Source organism: Triticum aestivum, chromosome 5D (assembly GCF_018294505.1).
Source record: "Triticum aestivum cultivar Chinese Spring chromosome 5D, IWGSC CS RefSeq v2.1, whole genome shotgun sequence".
Classification (NCBI taxonomy): domain Eukaryota; kingdom Viridiplantae; phylum Streptophyta; class Magnoliopsida; order Poales; family Poaceae; genus Triticum; species Triticum aestivum.
The window spans coordinates 506,704,512-506,725,950 of NC_057808.1; the positions used below are offsets into that span (position 1 = coordinate 506,704,512).

General features: G+C 46.3%; 1 protein-coding gene across 1 annotated transcript; it reads left to right on the forward strand.

Moving 5' to 3' along the window:
- The first annotated feature begins 499 nt into the window (after positions 1-499).
- LOC123125803 (receptor-like protein kinase FERONIA) lies at positions 500-4,480 on the forward strand. Its single transcript, XM_044546255.1, has 4 exons — positions 500-807; positions 948-1,071; positions 1,182-1,267; positions 2,084-4,480. The coding sequence occupies exon 4, from the start codon at positions 2,158-2,160 to the stop codon at positions 4,270-4,272; it is 2,115 nt and encodes a 704-aa protein (XP_044402190.1). The 5' UTR covers positions 500-807; positions 948-1,071; positions 1,182-1,267; positions 2,084-2,157; the 3' UTR covers positions 4,273-4,480.
- The last annotated feature ends 16,959 nt before the right edge of the window (positions 4,481-21,439 follow it).

The window sequence follows — 21,439 nt, forward strand, 5'->3', positions numbered from 1 at the left end:
CATCTCATCGCAAAGGTTGTCGATGTCCCTCGTGATAAACGCCATGAACATAGCTAGCTTAAACACAATAACATCGTCTGCATAGAGTCTCAAAATAGCGGGCCTTGGATTTTGTGGAGTAGTCCTTTCCTAGTCACCACCTCAAGTATTTTTATTTTTTTTGAAGCGGGATGCAACTTATACAACATTTTTTGCAGATTGCTTTCAGAAGGTTCACTGAATTTGTTCAGTGAGCTTTTCTCACTGTTTCAGGGAGGCTAATAAGGCGGCACATAATCCTGCTAGACGTGTTTATAGTTATATCTCTAAATTGAAAGTGGTGTGAAACGGTGATCCGTCTGGTTTTTCTTTTTTGCCAGATATTCTATTTTGATATAACTGTCATTTGAGTTTGAATAGAGTGCGCTTTCCCTTAAAAAAAATACGTTTCTGAGTTCTTACTGTTGGATACACCCCTCCATGGTTATCCACACAAAAACGTTACAGTGGCTTGATGAAATTTCATCAGCATCCCCTCTGGGTCTCCGCCTCCGGCCAGACATCTCCGCCGCCGTTCTCAGGTTGCGCCCACATTAAAAGTCGGCGGCGAGATCAGCGGGGCATCAGATGGCTGCCGTGCCGCGGCGGTTGAATGAAGCAGGGAGCGAGGGAGGAGGGGTCCGATGTCGCAGTGGACTCTGGGATCCGGCTGCAGCGGCTGGGGCGAAGCGCTGGTTCCGACGGAGGGCGTGGCCGTGAGCATTTGGGTACGGCGGGGTGAGGGGAGACGGCCCGCTTCAGGCGCAGGGGGTCCTCCATGGCTGCCAGGTATTTTTCAGTTCGAACAACCTCAACTGTTCCTGTCTCTGATCTGGGGGAAAAATGGATCCACATTGGAGCTGGATTCACGATCTAAATTCTATGGCCAGAAAAATCCCAAGAATTCTCATTTGGATTTTTTTTTGCAGGTATTGATTTAGGAAGATTCATAAAAGCACTAGCAGACCTGTTGTAAAATACAAATCCGTATTGTCTGGTTTAGGAAGTTCCCAAGTTGGAACATTGTTCCACGACATGGACAGTCAGACCATGGTATGCCCATAAAAAAGCACACGTATTGTGTATTTGTTTTTCATTTTGACCCCTCGAACTTCACAGATGAGGTCTTCCCATTAAAGCTGAGCGTCTGCTCCTTCTTCCAGATCCACTCCATGGCGATGTGTGCTAGTACAAAATATGAGAAAGATGCTTCCTCATAAATTGTATTGCCGCATCAGTTCCTAAACAGGTATATTGGGCTCAGCAGCGACCATCTTTATAATCTTACTGAATTTTTATATTTTCTTCAGTGGATAGCTTTCTACAGGTTTGCATTTTTCACATTTTAAATCTTCGGTTCTATGCTTCCATCAGTTAGTTTCTACCTTTTTTTTCCTCATAGTGTTAATGCCTTTTCCTTGTCAGAGTTATGGGGCTTTAGCTGTCATTTTTTTTGGTTTACACCTGGATGCAGAATTACACAACGCCTACCATGAAACTCCAGTTAATACCAGGACAGAACTGAACAATAACGATTAATCTTGCTCTTCCCTACCTACAATTTCGAAATTTCCTTATGGACGTATGCCCTCCATCGATCAAGCCCAGCAACGAGATTAAATAATTTTCTACAGTTTTGTGCAAATTACTGAAGAAGTAACCTAGGTAGTATATTATAATTAAACCATCATCGCCCAGAGGGTATGTTCTATGATTAAATAGGCGAAGTCGAGCACTCCTATTCTCTTCATTGATGTGTTGGACTGAAAACTTCCTACCCTTCGCGAGCAAGAGGAGATCTTGTATGAAAAACTATCTTTGTTTCTTATCTTTGCACTGGATGCTGGATATGTGTTGTCTTTTATCTGATGATAGTGGAACCCGGCCATAAGGTAGTATGGGAAAAAAACCTCAATTCAGTGTTTCAGTCAGTACGTGGCCATCTGATATGGCCACAAGTTACTTATCATTCATTGATTCTGCAAAGTATTCCTATGTTGACATGTTGTTGATAACTCTGGTTATATGAGATTTGAGTTTCACTCATTTGGAAACTATTTTTCAGGTCAAGTCGGTGTGTCCAGCATATTAGCCGAAGCTAGCTTGTATACTCAGTCTTTGCCGCTTCACTTTCATAAGATGGACCTTCGAGAAAGTACAGTGGTAGAAATGATCCAAAGGGATGACAGGTCAAAGTGGTTGTCATATAGCAATCATAACATAAAATGCTTCACAGAGGGTGAGATAAAAAGAATTACCAGCAACTACGAAACTATCATCGGAAAAGGCGGCTTTGGAGAAGTTTACAAAGGTGTTCTCCAAGATGGAAGAACAGTTGCAGTCAAGAGATTTATGAGTAATATAGAAGAAAATTTTGCAAAAGAGCTGAAAGTTCACTGTGAAATCAACCACAAGAATGTAGTTAGGCTCATAGGCTACTGTGCCAAGGAAAATGCCCTAATGATAGTCAGTGAGTATATATCTAAAGGGAACCTCAGCAATGTTCTTCACCATGAACGCATTCCCATCACGTTGGATACACGACTGCGTATCGCGGCGGAGTGTTCAGAGGCATTGTGCTACATGCATTCACAAATGTATACTCAGGTCATTCATGGTGATATCAAGCCTGCCAATATACTATTAGATGACAACCTCAATGCAAAAATATCTGACTTTGGAATATCAAGACTTGTCAACACAGACTCGACCCTTTTCACTGAGCATGTAATAGGGAGCATAGGTTACATGGACCCTTTGTTTGCTCGCAGCGGGCGTCTCACCCCAAAGAGTGATGTTTATAGCTTCGGAATCGTTCTGGTTGAATTGATTACAAAGAAAAAGGCAACAACAAGAAATGGGGAAACCGGCATAGTTGAATGTTTTACCCAATCTCTTGTAACAGAGAAGAGAAAGGTGAGAGAGTTGTTCGATGTTGAAATCTCAAGCCAGAACAACATGAAGGTACTTGAAGGGGTTGCAAAGCTAGCAGGACAATGCTTGAGAATGGAGGTAGATAGACGCCCTGAGATGCGAGATGTGGCACAACGTCTTCGGGCACTTCAGAAAACTCAAGTTCAAGGAAAACAAACACCAACTATTTTTCCTTGGGGGTGGAGGAACAAGCCAGCAGCCGGGAACAACTGGCAATCTGCTAGCTCAGTCACGCCACAATCTCTCCCATCCAACTTGTGCCGCCATTTCTCACTTCGGGAGATGAAATCTGTGACAAGAAACTTTGATGAGTCACACGTTGTTGCTCAGAGTGGATCTGGTACAGTTTACTATGGAGTGATTGATGGTGGGGCAACCAAGGTGGCTATCAAACCATGCAGAGGTGTGAGTAAGTTCCAGACAGAGATAGCGATGATGGCAAAGCTCCGCCATCATCATCTCGTATCATTGGTCGGTTACTGCAAAGAGAAAAACCAGAGGATACTGATCTACGACTACATGGCTCGTGGCAGCCTGCGTGGGAACCTTTACGCTAACAACACCGAGGAGCCGCCACTTACTTGGAGGCAGCGTCTAGACGTCTGCATTGGTGCTGCTCGTGCCCTGCATTACCTTCACGAGTGTGCCATCATCCCTTTTGTTGTGTCGACAACAAACATTCTCCTAGATGAGAGATTGGTTGGCAAGTTTTCAAGTACAGTCTCTCTGCGGCAGGATAGCACGGATGTGACCCCCACACTGCATATGGGACGTCTGGGTTGTGTCGATCCTGAATTTTACTGCACTAGGCAACTAACACAGAAAACCAATGTGTATTCTTTTGGTGTCGTACTGTTTGAGGTTTTGTGTGCTCGGGCTGCTTATGATCCCTATCTTCCAGAAAGACAAGCGCACTTGGTAGAATGTGCCCTTAGTTTCCAGAAGAAGGGCATCCTTGATCTGATTGTTGATCCCTATCTTGAAGGAAAGATTGCTCCGCGGTGCTTGAAGAAGTTTGTGGATATTGCTGAGAAATGTGTTAGTGATCGTGGTATCGATCGCCCTACAATGCAAGAAGTGCTTGAGAAGCTGGAGATGTGCCTCACAGAACAAAGCGGAAGCCTTGATGATGAGACGCCAGACGATGATGACACTAATGGTCCTTCAAGGACAGATCGCCGGCTGAACCTGGAGATGTACCTTGCAGAAGACGATGATTCCAGCCATTGTGGTTTGGTATCAACCTTCGAATATGATGACATGGAATGTGCTTCTGATGGTGGTGTGGATTCCGATTCCGAATTGCTAATGCCACGATGAGCAGGCAGGAAGTGGTCACCAGTTTTTCCTACTGTCAATACTCCATACGTGTATACTGCAATTTCTGTCCCTTTCTTTTCTGAAGCGAGTATTTTTTTTTATTATGTCTTTCTCATGCTTCCTCGTTATCCGAGTGTTGTAATGGATTTGTCAGGCCGTTCGCCTGCACTATTATGTCCTGTTAGTCTTCCGCTGGCTACAGCTTTCAGTTGGGTCATCATTATGCATAAAACTGGTTCCTTTGTTTCCTCCCTTTGATCATACTGTACTGTACTAGCATCTTGTTCCATCCGAGCGTTAGGGTGCAGAAGAAGCTGGGCAGAAAGCTGAAGCAGCTCAGAAGCGAGAACCCGACAATTCCTGCTATTGCATGGCTATGGAAAACCTGCAATCAGCTCAAGCATAAGATTTTCTTCTGGCTGCTTATCAATAACAGGCTGAATACTAGAGAACTCCTCTAGAGGAAGAGCTTTTTCATTTTCTTATTAAGAACGACATAAATGTTGATTTTCTACTCTCAAAAAAGAAAGGCAGAGGTAAATACTTCAAAGAGGCAGGACTGCACATGTGTCATGTGTGATCAGCATGTTTTAGTGACAAGAGATCACTTGTTCGTTCATCTGCCCAAGTTGGTCTCCCCTGTCTGCAGGTATTCAAAATCAGCTCAGTCAGATAGTTTGCCTGCTCAATCTTCCATTTGCAATGGATGTCATGATACTGATAGCTTGGGCCATTTGGAGCACGAGGAATGCTTATGCTTTCAGAAGGGTTATCCCCAGTCTCTTTGCCTGCAGACGTAGGTTCAGGGAGGAATTTCAGTGGTTACTTCTATAAGAGCAAAAAGAAAATCCTGCTACTCTGCCAGATTGGGTTCAGACTTTCAGATAAGCAGAGCAGGGCTTGCACAAATTCCATATGGCGGAGATCAGCACTGTGGAACGAACTTTTGCAAAGATGAGAGCCGTCCCAAAGATGACGAACGCTGCTGCAATTGACGATTATTCGATTATTAGACATTCCGAGACAGACATCCATTCTTAATCTCATATGGCAGAACTGTCCGACCCAAACACATTTAATAGTTCAGAAATACTAACTGGCGAGCATTCCCTGGGAGGGGGGTGTCAAGCAAACACATTTTTCTGATAGTTTTAGTTGTGACTTGAGATCAAACGGTGGCGGTTTTAGAAGAAAAAATGTCTTCCTCTGAAGAAAATGTTATCCCTCCTAGCAGATGTTCACGGGTTATTGCGGTCCTTAATCATTTTGAATTTCAACACAGACGCCCAGACTATCCATACAATCTGAAATCTCTCAATCTTGAAGGGCAAAACAGAGCGATCCGAATGTGATGTATGCCACGTCGAAACGACAGCTGGGCCCTTCCTCCCTTTTCAAGCAGCCCCCCTCCTCGCTCGAGAAAATTACACGTTTTGTCCCTGAACTCTTTGGCGCACTACGATTTGGTCCCTCAAGTTGAGAAACACACCAATACGATCCTTGTACATGCGAATACGTAACACTCTACGCCCCCCTCAACGGTCGAGTGCATTGGTGCCGCCACGTACCCCCCCCCCCCCCCCCCGCATGTCAGAATCCTTCTGCGGTCACACCCTTGTCGTTTCTGAATAATAACCCACGCTCCACCCCTCCGACGGTGGTGTCATTTTGCTGCTTGGTCCGTTCCGACCGTGCACATTTCGCCGCCCCCAGCCCCACCTAGCTGATGAGTTCGTCTTGCTCGAAAACAACGGCGTTGAGCGGTGGTGCGAGCCGATCGCCGCCGCTGCTTGGAGCAGATAGGGTCGTACGCGGGCCATCTAGTGTGGCTTGGACTGCATTCTCACTGCTCGCCGACTCATTCATGCGATGGGGATACGGCGGCCCTCTCGTGCAGTACGGTGAGCTCCAATGCAGCTCAAACTCCATCGATTTCATTCATTTGGAGCTCAGTTTAGAGCATTTGGCCTTGGTTAGTTTAGTTTTAATCAACATGCATGGACGATTAGAGCTTGCATGGCTAGGGTTTGCTCTGCTGCTTAGGTTTCGGCCAGTTGTATTAAAATTTCAATTTTAACTTGTCTGACAGATGAAGCCTGTGATTTCTACACCGTAGAGCTTGTTTATGGTGGATATTTTTTCCAAAGTGGAGCTAATAGGTCGTAACTCGGTGAAAAAAGAGAGGCACATTTTGATTTCTGTGATGCTTCATAGATTACATTTCGATGTTAGAAAATTTGATAGAGTGGGGTATGAGAGTGCAGGAAGAGTGAAAACATATTTGTTGCTGCCAGGAATGCAAACCAATGAGCAAGGACTGAAGCATATTAAAGACAACAATGACACCTCCTGCATCAAAAGAATTTGTTAGAGAGGGGCACAAATATGTTATGTGTTATCTTGATCATGAGAACGCCATGTGTGCTAATGACTGGGAGAAGGATGATGTGGTTGACAACACTGTTGCAAATCTTTCTCGTTTTGAGTCCAACAAAGACATAAGGGGGGTTGTGGAGGATAGTAATTTGGATCAGTGTGTTAGTCTGATGTCGATACAGAAACTGTCGAATCTCGGGGTAGGGGGTCCTGAGATGTAGGTCTAGAAACAATGGTAATAGGGGCCGAAGGGAGACAATGTTTACTCAGGCTCGGGTCCTCTTGAAGAGGTAAAATCCTATGTCCTGCTTTGATTATATTGATGTGATGGAGTACAGAGTACAAGATGATCTACCTAGAGATTGTATGAATGTGTTCTAAACCCTGAGGCTGGTAATCGTGCCTCCAAACACTAAACCCCTCGGCTTATATATGCACCGGGGTGCCTAGGTTACACACATGGTTGGTTGTCAATACGCCGGCTACAGAGCAATTCTTGAAGTACACGCCAAGTCTTCGAAAGGTTTCCATCTTGGTTACGTCGAGGTTCATAGCTTCGGTGGTCCTTCCTTTAGTGATGGGCGGGCCATAAGCCCGGCCCATGGACTACGGGTCGTACATGTTAGTATCCCTTAGTCCAGGACAACATCACCTGGTATGTGTTAATGATGGCACAAGCAATTTAGTAGTACCCAAGGAAGAACCAAGCAGCAGTGCAATCCCAACCACAAGAACAAGAGCAAGCAGACAAGAAGAACAAGGATTTATCAGTGAGTTTCAGTGAGAGGATTCAGACTATGATCCTGATGATTTGGTTGACGGTGAATATGATTTGGAGGATGGGGATGACAACGTAATCCATGAAGGCAGAGTTGGTGATGAAGAAAACGGGGGAGATTCAAAGGTGAAGGAAAGAAGCTAGAAGAAGATTTCAATTCAGATGATGAACTATGTGGATTTTTTGATTCAGATGTAGGGGCTCCCGGCTGGATTCTGAAGGAAATATGCCCTAGAGGCAATAATAAAGTTATTATTTATTTCCTTATATCATGATAAATGTTTATTATTCATGCTAGAATTGTATTAACCGGAAACATGATACATGTGTGAATACATAGACAAACAGAGTGTCACTAGTATGCCTCTACTTGACTAGCTCGTTAACCAAAGATGGTTATGTTTCCTAGCCATAGACATGAGTTGTCATTTGATTAACGGGATCACATCATTAGGAGAATGATGTGATTGACTTGACCCATTCCGTTAGCTTAGCACTTGATCGTTTAGTATGTTGCTATTGCTTTCTTCATGACTTATACATGTTCCTATGACTATGAGATTATGCAACTCCCGTTTACCGGAGGAACACTTTGTGTGCTACCAAACGTCACAACGTAACTGGGTGATTATAAAGGTGCTCTACAGGTGTCTCCAAAGGTACTTGTTGGGTTGGCGTATTTCGAGATTGGGATTTGTCACTCCGATTGTCGGAGAGGTATCTCTGGGCCCTCTCGGTAATGCACATCACTTAAGCCTTGCAAGCATTGCAACTAATGAGTTTGTTGCGAGATGATGTATTACAGAACGAGTAAAGAGACTTGTCGGTAACGAGATTGAACTAGGTATTAAGATACCGACGATCGAATCTCGGGCAAGTAACATACCGATGACAAAGGGAACAACGTATGTTGTTATGCGGTCTGACCGATAAAGATCTTCGTAGAATATGTGGGAGCCAATATGGGCATCCAAGTCCCGCTATTGGTTATTGACCGGAGACGTGTCTCGGTCATGTCTACATAGTTCTCGAACCCGTAGGGTCCGTACGCTTAACGTTACGATGACAGTTATATTATGAGTTTATATGTTCTGATGTACCGAAGGTTGTTCGGAGTCCCGGATGTGATCACGGACATGACGAGGAGTCTCGAAATGGTCGAGACATAAAGATTGATATATTGGACGACTATATTCGGACACCGGAAGTGTTCCGAAGAAGTTTCGGATAAAACCGGAGTTCCGGGGGTTACCGGAACCCCCCCCCCCCCGAGAAGCTATTGGGCCTTATGGGCCTTAGTGGAAAGGAGAGAGGGAGACCAGGAGGTGGCGCGCGGCCCCCCTTGCCCCAATCCGAATTGGGAAAGGAAAGGGGGCGGCGGCCCCCCTTCTCCTTCCTTCTCTCCACCTCCTCCTTCCCCCCTTCTCCTAGTTGGAATAGGAAAGGGGGGGCAAACCTACTTGGAGTAGGATTGCCCCCCTTGGGCACGCCTCCTCCCCTTGGCCCGCCCTCTCCTCCTTCCCCCCTTTATATACGGAGGAGGGGGGAACCCTAGAGACACAACAATTGATCTATTGATCTCTTAGCCGTGTGCGGTGCCCCCCTCCACCATATTACACCTCGATAATATTGTAGCGGTGCTTAGGCGAAGCCCTGCGTCGGTAGAACATCATCATCGTCACCACGCCGTCATGCTGACGAAACTCTCCCTCAACACTCGGCTGGATCGGAGTTCGAGGGACGTCATCGAGCTGAACGTGTGCTGAACTCGGAGGTGCCGTACGTTCGGTACTTGATCGGTCGGATCGTGAAGACGTACGACTACATCAACCGCGTTGTGTTAACGTTTCCGCTTTCGGTCTACGAGGGTACGTGGACAACACTCTCCCCTCTCGTTGCTATGCATCACCATGATCTTGCGTGTGCGTAGGAAATTTTTTGAAATTACTACGTTCCCCATCAGTGGCATCCGAGCCTGGTTTTATGCGTTGATGTTATGCACGAGTAGAACACAAGTGAGTTGTGGGCGATATAAGTCATACTGCTTACCAGCATGTCATATTTTGGTTCGGCGGTATTGTGAGCTGAAGCGGCCCGGACCGACATTACGCGTACGCTTACGCGAGACTGGTTTCACCGTTGCGAGCACTCGTTGCTTAAAGGTGACCGGCGGGTGTCTGTCTCTCTCACTTTAGTTGAACCGAGTGTGGCTACGCCCGGTCCTTGCGAAGGTTAAAACAACACCAACTTGACAAACTATCGTTGTGGTTTTGATGCGTAGGTAAGAACTGTTCTTGCTAAGCCCGTAGCAACCACGTAAAACTTGCAACAACAAAGTAGAGGACGTCTAACTTGTTTTTGCAGGGCATGTTGTGATGTGATATGGTCAAGACATGATACTAAATTTTATTGTATGAGATGATCATGTTTTGTAACCGAGTTATCGGCAACTGGTAGGAGCCATATGGTTGTCGCTTTATTGTATGCAATGCAATCGCCCTGTAATGCTTTACTTTATCACTAAGCGGTAGCGATAGTTGTAGAAGCATAAGATTGGCGAGACGACAACGATGCTACGATGGAGATCAAGGTGTCGCGCCGGTGACGATGGTGATCATGACGGTGCTTCGGAGATGGAGATCACAAGCACAAGATGATGATGGCCATATCATATCACTTATATATTGATTGCATGTGATGTTTATCTTTTATGCATCTTATCTTGCTTTGATTGACGGTAGCATTATAAGATGATCCTTCACTAAATTATCAAAGTATAAGTGTTCTCCCTGAGTATGCACCGTTGCGAAAGTTCTTCGTGCTGAGACACCACGTGATGATCGGGTGTGATAGGCTCTACGTTCAAATACAACAGGTGCAAAACTGTTGCACATGCGGAATACTCAGGTTAAACTTGACGAGCCTAGTATATAACAGATATGGCCTCGGAACACGGAGACCGAAAGGTCGAGCGTGAATCATATAGTAGATATGATCAACATAGTGATGTTCACCGTTGAAACTACTCCATCTCACGTGATGATCGGACATGGTTTAGTTGATATGGATCACGTGATCACTTAGAGGATTAGAGGGATGTCTATCTAAGTGGGAGTTCTTAAGTAATATGATTAATTGAACTTGAATTTATCATGAACTTAGCACCTGATAGTATTATGCTTGTCTATGTTAATTGTAGATAGATGGCCCGTGCTATTGTTCCGTTGAATTTTAATGCGTTCCTTGAGAAAGCAAAGTTGAAAGATGATGGTAGCAATTACACGGACTGGGTCCCTAACTTGAGGATTATCCTCATTGCTGCACAGAAGAATTACGTCCTGGAAGCACCGCTGGGTGCCAGGCCTGCTGCAGGAGCAACACCAGATGTTATGAACGTCTGGCAGAGCAAAGCTGATGACTACTCGATAGTTCAGTGTGCCATGCTTTACGGCTTAGAACCGGGTCTTCAATGACGTTTTGAACGTCATGGAGCATATGAGATGTTCCAGGAGTTGAAGTTAATATTTCAAGCAAATGCCCGGATTGAGAGATATGAAGTCTCCAATAAGTTCTACAGCTGCAAGATGGAAGAGAATAGTTCTGTCAGTGAGCATATACTCAAAATGTCTGGGTATAACAATCACTTGATTCAACTGGGAGTTAATCTTCCGGATGATAGCGTCATTGACAGAATTCTTCAATCACTGCCACCAAGCTACAAGAGCTTCGTGATGAACTATAATATGCAAGGGATGAATAAGACGATTCCCGAGCTCTTCGCAATGCTAAAGGCTGCGGAGGTAGAAATCAAAAAGGAGCATCAAGTGTTGATGGTCAATAAGACCACTAGTTTCAAGAAAAAGGGTAAAGGGAAGAAGAAGGGGAACTTCAAGAAGAACAGCAAACAAGTTGCTGCTCAGGAGAAGAAACCCAAGTCTGGACCTAAGCCTGAGACTGAGTGCTTCTACTGCAAGCAGACTGGTCACTGGAAGCGGAACTGCCCCAAGTATTTGGCGGATAAGAAGGATGGCAAGGTGAACAAAGGTATATGTGATATACATGTTATTTATGTGTACCTTACTAATGCTCGCAGTAGCACCTGGGTATTTGATACTGGTTCTGTTGCTAATATTTGCAACTCGAAACAGGGGCTACGGATTAAGCGAAGATTGGCTAAGGACGAGGTGACGATGCGCGTGGGAAATGGTTCCAAAGTCGATGTGATCGCGGTCGGCACGCTACCTCTACATCTACCTTCGGGATTAGTTTTAGACCTAAATAATTGTTATTTGGTGCCAGCGTTAAGCATGAACATTATATCTGGATCTTTTTTGATGCGAGACAATTATTCATTTAAATCAGAGAATAATGGTTGTTCTATTTATATGAGTAATATCTTTTATGGTCATGCACCCTTGAAGAGTGGTCTATTTTTGTTGAATCTCGATAGTAGTGATACACATATTCATAATATTGAAGCCAAAAGATGCAGAGTTGATAATGATAGTGCAACTTATTTGTGGCACTGCCGTTTAGGTCATATCGGTGTAAAGCGCATGAAGAAACTCCATACTGATGGACTTTTGGAACCACTTGATTATGAATCACTTGGTACTTGCGAACCGTGCCTCATGGGCAAGATGACTAAAACGCCGTTCTCCGGAACTATGGAGAGAGCAACAGATTTGTTGGAAATCATACATACAGATGTATGTGGTCCGATGAATATTGAGGCTCGTGGCGGATATCGTTATTTTCTCACCTTCACAGATGATTTGAGAAGATATGGGTATATCTACTTAATGAAACATAAGTCTGAAACATTTGAAAAGTTCAAAGAATTTCAGAGTGGAGTTGAAAATCATCGTAACAAGAAAATAAAGTTTCTACGATCTGATCGTGGAGGAGAATATTTGAGTTATGAGTTTGGTCTTCATTTGAAACAATGCGGAATAGTTTCGCAACTCACGCCACCCGGAACACCACAGCGTAATGGTGTGTCCGAACGTCGTAATCGTACTTTACTAGATATGGTGCGATCTATGATGTCTCTTACTGATTTACCGCTATCGTTTTGGGGTTATGCTTTAGAGACGGCTGCATTCACGTTAAATAGGGCACCATCAAAATCCGTTGAGACGACGCCTTATGAACTGTGGTTTGGCAAGAAACCAAAGTTGTCGTTTCTTAAAGTTTGGGGCTGCGATGCTTATGTGAAAAACTTCAACCTGATAAGCTCGAACCCAAATCGGAGAAATGTGTCTTCATAGGATACCCAAAGGAGACTATTGGGTACACCTTCTATCACAGATCCGAAGGCAAAACTTTTGTTGCTAAATTCGGAATTTTCTGGAGAAGGAGTTTCTCTCGAAAGAAGTGAGTGGGAGGAAAGTAGAACTTGATGAGGTAACTGTACCTGCTCCCTTATTGGAAAGTAGTTCATCACAGAAACTAGTTTCTGTGACACCTACGCCAATTAATGAGGAAGTTAATGATGATGATCATGAAACTTCAGACCAAGTTATTACTGAACCTCGTAGATCAACCAGAGTAAGATCCGCACCAGAGTGGTACGGTAATCCTGTTCTGGAGGTTATGTTACTAGAACATGACGAACCTACGAACTATGAAGAAGCGATGGTGAGCCCAGATTCCGCAAAATGGCTTGAGGCCATGAAATCTGAGATGGGATCCATGTATGAGAACAAAGTATGGACTTTGGTTGACTTGCTCGATGATCGGCAAGCCATTGAAAATAAATGGATCTTCAAGAAGAAGACTCACGCTGACGGTAATGTTACTGTCTATAAAGCTCGACCTATTGCGAAAGGTTTTCGACAAGTTCAAGGGATTGACTACGATGAGACCTTCTCACCCGTAGCGATGCTTAAGTCTGTCCGAATCATGTTAGCAATTGCCGCATTTTATGATTATGAAATTTGGCAAATGGATGTCAAAACTGCATTCCTGAATGGATTTCTGGAAGAAGAGTTGTATATGATGCAACCGGAAGGTTTTGTCGATCCAAAGGAAGCTAACAAAGTGTGCAAGCTCCAGCGATCCATTTATGGACTGGTGCAAGCCTCTCGGAGTTGGAATAAACGCTTTGATAGTGTGATCAAAGCATTTGGTTTTATATAGACTTTTGGAGAAGCCTGTATTTACAAGAAAGTGAGCGGGAGCTCTATAGCATTTCTGATATTATATGTGGCTGACATATTGCTGATTGGAAATGATATATAATTTCTGGATAGCATAAAGGGATACTTGAATAAGAGTTTTTCAATGAAAGACCTCGGTGAAGCTGCGTATATATTGGGCATCAAGATTTATAGAGATAGATAAGGACGCTTAATTGGACTTTCACAAAGCACATACTTTGACAAAGTTTTGAAAAAGTTCAAAATGGATCAAGCAAAGAAAGGGTTCTTGCCTGTGTTACAAGGTGTGAAATTGAGTAAGACTCAATGCCCGACCACTGCAGAAGATAGAGAGAAGATGAAAGATGTTCCCTATGCTTCAGCCATAGGTTCTATCATGTATGCAATGCTGTGTACCAGACCTGATGTATGCCTTGCTATAAGTCTAGCAGGAAGGTACCAAAGTAATACAGGAGTGGATCACTGGACAACGGTCAAGAAGATCCTGAAATACCTGAAAAGGACTAAGGATATGTTTCTCGTATATGGAGGTGACAAAGAGCTCATCGTAAATGGTTACGTTGATGCAAGCTTTGACACTGATCCGGACGATTCTAAATCGCAAACCGGATACGTGTTTACATTGAACGGTGGAGCTGTCAGTTGGTGCAGTTCTAAACAAAGCGTTGTGGCGGGATCTACATGTGAAGCGGAGTACATAGCTGCTTCGGAAGCAGCAAATGAAGGAGTCTGGATGAAGGAGTTCATATCCGATCTAGGTGTCATACCTAGTGCATCGGGTCCAATGAAAATCTTTTGTGACAATACTGGTGCAATTTCCTTGGCAAAGGAATCCAGATTTCACAAGAGAACCAAGCACATCAAGAGACGCTTCAATTCCATCCGGGATTTAGTCTAGGTGGGAGACATAGAAATTTGCAAGATACATACGGATCTGAATGTTGCAGACCCGTTGACTAAGCCTCTTCCACGAGCAAAACATGATCAGCACCAAGGCTCCATGGGTGTAAGAATCATTACTGTGTAATCTAGATTATTGACTCTAGTGCAAGTGGGATACTGAAGGAAATATGCCCTAGAGGCAATAATAAAGTTATTATTTATTTCCTTATATCATGATAAATGTTTATTATTCATGCTAGAATTGTATTAACCGGAAACATGATACATGTGTGAATACATAGACAAACAGAGTGTCACTAGTATGCCTCTACTTGACTAGCTCGTTAATCAAAGATGGTTATGTTTCCTAGCCATAGATATGAGTTGTCATTTGATTAACGGGATCACATCATTAGGAGAATGATGTGATTGACTTGACCCATTCCGTTAGCTTAGCACTTGATCGTTTAGTATGTTGCTATTGCTTTCTTCATGACTTATACATGTTCCTATGACTATGAGATTATGCAACTCCCGTTTACCGGAGGAACACTTTGTGTGCTCCCAAACGTCACAACATAACTAGGTGATTATAAAGGTGCTCTACAGGTGTCTCCGAAGGTACTTGTTGGGTTGGCGTATTTCGAGATTGGGATTTGTCACTCCGATTGTCGGAGAGGTATCTCTGGGCCCTCTCGGTAATGCACATCACTTAAGCCTTGCAAGCATTGCAACTAATGAGTTTGTTGCGAGATGATGTATTACAGAACGAGTAAAGAGACTTGTCGGTAACGAGATTGAACTAGGTATTAAGATACCGACGATCGAATCTCGGACAAGTAACATACCGATGACAAAGGGAACAACGTATGTTGTTATGCGGTCTGACCGATAAAGATCTTCGTAGAATATGTGGGAGCCAATATGGGCATCCAGGTCCCGCTATTGGTTATTGACCGGAGACGTGTCTCGGTCATGTCTACATAGTTCTCGAACCCGTAGGGTCCGCACGCTTAACGTTACGATGACAGTTATATTATGAGTTTATATGTATTGATGTACTGAAGGTTGTTCGGAGTCCCGGATGTGATCACGGACATGACGAGGAGTCTCGAAATGGTCGAGACATAAAGATTGATATATTGGACGACTATATTCGGACACCGGAAGTGTTCCGGAGAAGTTTCGGATAAAACCGGAGTTCCGGGGGTTACCGGAACCCCCCCCCCCACCCGGGAAGCTATTGGGCCTTATGGGCCTTAGTGGAAAGGAGAGAGGGAGACCAGGAGGTGGCGCGCGGCCCCCCTTGCCCCAATCCGAATTGGGAAAGGGAAGGGGGCGGGGGCCCCCCTTCTCCTTCCTTCTCTCCACCTCCTCCTTCCCCCCTTCTCCTAGTTGGAATAGGAAAGGGGGGGCAAACCTACTTGGAGTAGGATTGCCCCCCTTGGGCGCGCCTCCTCCCCTTGGCCGGCCCTCTCCTCCTTCCCCCCTTTATATACGGAGGAGGGGGGCACCCTAGAGACACAACAATTGATCTATTGATCTCTTAGCCGTGTGCGGTGCCCCTCCACCATATTACACCTTGATAATATCGTAGCGGTGCTTAGGCGAAGCCCTGCGTCGGTAGAACATCATCATCGTCACCACGCCGTCATGCTGACGAAACTCTTCGTCAACACTTGGCTGGATCGGAGTTCGAGGGACGTCATCCAGCTGAACGTGTGCTGAACTCGGAGGTGCCGTACGTTCGGTACTTGATCGGTCGGATCGTGAAGACGTACGACTACATCAACCGCGTTGTGTTAACGTTTCCGCTTTCGGTCTACGAGGGTACGTGGACAACACTCTCCCCTCTCGTTGCTATGCATCACCATGATCTTGCGTGTGCGTAGGAATTTTTTTGAAATTACTACGTTCCCCATCAGATTCGATGGGCGAAGACGACAAGGAGGACAATGACGGAGCTCGGGGACAAGTTTTTAGGGCACGAAGACGACGGGAAGCGCAGGAATGGTGGAGACCATGGTGATGGCGGTTGTGGTTATGGGTGGAATCGACAAGGGAGAGAGCGAGGGGGAAAGTGAGGAGTCTATGTTTCGCAGGGGGGTCGACGATGACCTAGTAGACGCCGGGGAGGGCTGGATGGCTGCCCCGTGGCCATCCAGGGCCATGGACGTGCGCGCGACGTCCAGCGCGCCTCCTGTGAACAGGAGGAAGATGATGGATGGGGAAGTTGGGCTGGGTGAGGGAGTCCTGGGCTAAGGGGTCCTCGGGCGTCCGGCCTGTTAGCCATGGGCCGGACTGATGGGCTGTGAAGATACCAAGACCGAAGACTCTACCCGTGTCCGGATGGGACTCTCCTTGGCGTGGAAGGCAAGCTTGGCGACCAAACATGAAGATTCATTTCTCTATAACCGACTCTGTACAACCCTAGTCCCCTCCGGTGTCTATATAAACCAGAGGGCTTAGTCCGGAAAGAGATATAGTCATACATGCTAGACTTCTAGGGTTTTAGCCATTACGATCTTGTGGTACATCAACTCTTGTAATACTCATATTCATCAAGATCAATCAAGCAGTAAGTATGGTATTACCTCCATAGAGAGGGCCTGAACCTGGGTAAACATTGTGTCCCCCGTCTCCTGTTACCATCGACCTTAGACGCACAGTTCGGGACCCCCTACCCGAGATCCGCCGGTTTTGACACCGACATTGGTGCTTTCATTGAGAGTTCCACTGTGCCGTCCCCAAAAGGTTTGATGGCCCCTTCAATCATCCACAACAATGTTGTCCAAGGAGAGGTTTTCCTCCCCGAACAGATCTTCGTGTTCGGCGGCTTCGCACTGCGGGCCAACTCGCTTGGCCATCTGGAGCAGATCGATAGCTACGCCCCTGGCCGTTAGGTCAAATTCGGGAGCTTGAACTACGTCGCGGATATCCGTGGAGACTTGATCTTTGACAGATTCGAGACCACGACAGTCGCTCCTCGTCACCACGATGAACATGACTTAAATCCGTCATCGGGCCGTACCCAGGAAATTGCACCTGTAACCGCTCTGGCCTTAGATTCGGAGCAGATCACGCCATCCGAGGACGGGAAGCTCAACCCCGCCACGGAACCGCAGATTCCGCGGTGTTGGAGCCGCACACAGACCTAACCTTGGGTGATGTCTGTGTCACCGGAACCTCGGACTCGTTTCCGGCTATAAGTTCTGATCATGTGCGTCCGCGTATGTCGTGCTGGATCGGTCATTGATCGCCGAATTCAGCGCCGCGGACATCTTCCGGCACTCGCCTTTAGGCGACGTGCTGAACTCATTAAAAAATATGTCCTTAGCGGGGGACTCACAGCCGAATTATGTCCGGTTCGAACTGGAAGCTGATGATGGAGAATTTTGCTTCCCACCCGCCACCCACTTCATAGCCACTGTCGAGGACTTAACCGACATGCTCGATTACGGCTCCGAAGACATCGAAGGTATGGACGATGATGCCGATGAGGAGCAGGGCCAAAACCCGCCGTTTACCGGACGCTGGACGGCCACTTCTTCGTATGACGTGTACATGGTAGATACACCCAAAGAAACTAACGATAATGACAAAGAAGATCCAGTCGAGGATAAACCTCCCGAGACACACCCAAAGCGTCGGCGTCATCGGCGCCACTCTAAGTCACTCGTGCAAAAGACAGCAATACCGGCACCGGAGAAAACAATACTCCGGACGATGCCAAAGATAATGAAGACCCCGTTGAGGCAACCTCTGAATAGGAGGAACAGGAAGACGGGCAAGTTAGCCCTGATGAACAGGCCGAACACAACGACTCGGAGGACAGTAATTATCTTCCACTCTCCGAGGATGAGGTGAGCCTCGGCAACAAGGATTTTATCGTGCCTGAGGAACCTCTCGAGTAGGAGCGCTTCAAGCACCGGCTAATAGCCACTGCAAGGAGCCTGAAAAACAAGCAGCAGCAGCTTCAAGCTGACCAAGATCTGCTCAACGACAGATGGACTGACGTCCTGGCAGCCGAAGAATAAGGCCCCAAGCGCCCAGCCAAGAGTTACCCGACGCGCAAATTGCTACCTCAGTTCGATGAGGAGGCGCCGGAGCCCGTACCTTCCTCGCGCAATGCGGCCGACCGACCACCACGCGGTCGGAACAATGCGGCTAACCGACCACCACGCAGTCGGGATAAATTGGCAACTCAAGCCGAACAGCAGCCCGCCCCACCTCAACGTAAAAACAGAGATAATACAGCTCGGGGATATACACATGACCTTCGGCAGGACCTGGACAGTAGAGCAAGACATACCAGATCGATCTACGGATCGCGTGGACGTGCCTCAACACGCAACGACGGCCATCTATTCGGACGTGACAAACCTAGTCACGCCCGGGCCGAAAACCGCACACGGACTCCATCGGAGCTACGTCACGATGCGGCCTGATATAGAGGCGCCGCACACCCTCTTTGCTTCACTGATGAAGTAATGGATCATGAATTCCCAGAAGGGTTTAAACCCGTGAATATTGAATCATATGATGGAACAACTGATCATGCGGTATGGATCGACGATTTTATTCTCCACATCCATATGGCCCGCGGAGATGACCTTCACACCATCAAATACCTCCCACTAAAACTCAAAGGACCAGCTCGGCACTGGTTGAACAGTCTGCCTGAAAACTCTATTGGCAGCTGGGAGGATCTGGAAGACGCATTCCGCGACAACTTCCAAGGTACATATGTCCGGCCACCAGATGCCGATGACTTAAGTCACATTGTCCAGCAGCGCAGAGAGTCAGCCAGGAAGCTCTGGACTAGGTTCTTAGTTAAAAAGAGCCAAATTGTAGACTGCTCGGACGCAGAAGCCCTAGCGGCCTTCAAACACAGCGTCCGAGACGAGTGGCTCGCCCGCCACCTCAGTCAGGAAAAACCAAAATCCATGTCAGCCCTTACCGCTCTGATGACCCGCTTTTGCGCGGGAGAATACAGCTGGCTCGCTCGTAGAAGCAACTACGCCAGTGATCTGGGCACTTCCGAAGTTCGAGACAGCAATGGGAAGCCGCGACCCAATAAACACAAACGTCGCAATAATAATGAGGAAACGCACGACACGGCGGTAAACGCCGGATTCAGCGGCCCCAAACCCGGCCAACGGAAAAAGCCATTTACGGAAAATAAAGACGGACCATCCAATTTAGACAAGATATTGGATAGGCCCTACCAGATTCATGGCCACCCCGATAAACCAGCTAATCACACCAACAGAAGCTGTTGGGTCTTCAAACAGGCTGGCAAGTTAAACGCTGAACACAAGGGGAAGAGGCCGCCCGGCGACAGCGATGACGAAGAGAATCACCAACCAAACACCGGGGGTCAGAAGCAGTTTCCCCCCGAAGTAAAAACAGTGAACATGGTATACGTGACACACACCCCTACAGGATAACGCACAGAATGCTCCCTCCGTACAAAGGATCATACTACGGCTACCTCAGCCGAACTATACAATGGCCTTATCACACCGCATACCTCGTCGGCCATTAAGCCGCCAGTCTCCATTCAACATGACTGATCAATGTCCATGTTGGACTAGCAGTTCGGCTTCCGCCGTTTGCCTAATATAACTGCGAGGTCTGTACCGTGCATACATAATTATGCACTCAAAATACCATGGGCATCGGCGGAAGCACAGTACGGACGGGCCTGCAAGTACTCCCATAACCTCCCCTTTTTTTTCTAACTACCTTTTCTTTTTCATTATCCTCTCCACAGGTGGCTCAATGGCTGGCCACGGACTCTACCGGAGTTCGGGTTCGTATACTCACCCAAAGGCTATTCCCATCAAGGAATCCCTTCACCGAGGACAGGCGGCGCAGACGTGCGACAGGAGGTCCAAAATAACTTTTTGTAGACCGCACTCTCTATTTCGAGCCTGTAAAGTGCCTTTTTCCTCAGCCTTCGACCCCTGGCATGTCAAAACTCGGGGTTGCGGCTTTGTTATCTATAAAATAACGATTGGCATATCACTCAGGTCCCAGTAAAACATAATCCGCATCCAGTATTCGCTTTTTTTAAAGAACTGAATTTTACTCATGTGGTTGTTTCACACATACACCTCGGCAAAATTTGCTAGGGGCTCGGTATGGGAACAAATGAGTTGCCGACAAGTCCAAACAGCTCTATAGCGCACTTCGGCATTGCGAGTTTGGCCTTATATGCATCAGCTCTGAATAATGTCTTGGGTCAATGGTTGGGTTGCCCGGCTCCTGTGCTTGCTACCTTACGTTCCGCTCTATCGGCTAGGGTAGTAAAGGGAGAACTACTGCGATTGTGCTTCTGGTTCATCTGGTCAACCACCTCAGTAGAGAAAGCCGAAAGCTGACTGTCATGATGCGGCGAGAGCTGGTCAACCACTCGACGACTTATCGGAATCTTTTGCGATTCCCTCCGTGTTATACGAAGGACCTTTTTCTTCAGGTCATATATGTAACGCATCATATTGGAATAAGTCGCATACATAACAGGGGCTATATCTTAGACCCACCATAAAACTCCTATGGCTAAGTGAAAGTGTTAACGCCCTATAGTCTGATTGCCTAGTTCGCCGCATTGACACCTCCTTCATGGACCAAGACGTTGGGTTAAGAGTGATCAAATGCCTTTCTGAACACCCCCGTATTTCATACGAGGGGGCTGAAGCCGACGACTGGAAAACTTTCAGACCATACCAAAAATGGCCGCACATGAGGAACAAAAGTTTTTAGGCGAAACTAAAACAGAAAATAGCTTTATTATGATATTGTCTTTTACAATATCCATACACTTCACTCGAATATTATGTCTTTTGAGCATTGACCCTCTATCAAGCGGGCAGCCTCTAAGACATCCTCGAAATAATGCTCTGGTGCGTGATGGTCCTTGCCCTTGGGTGGACTCTTCGCTGCAACATCGATGGCCTTCATCTTC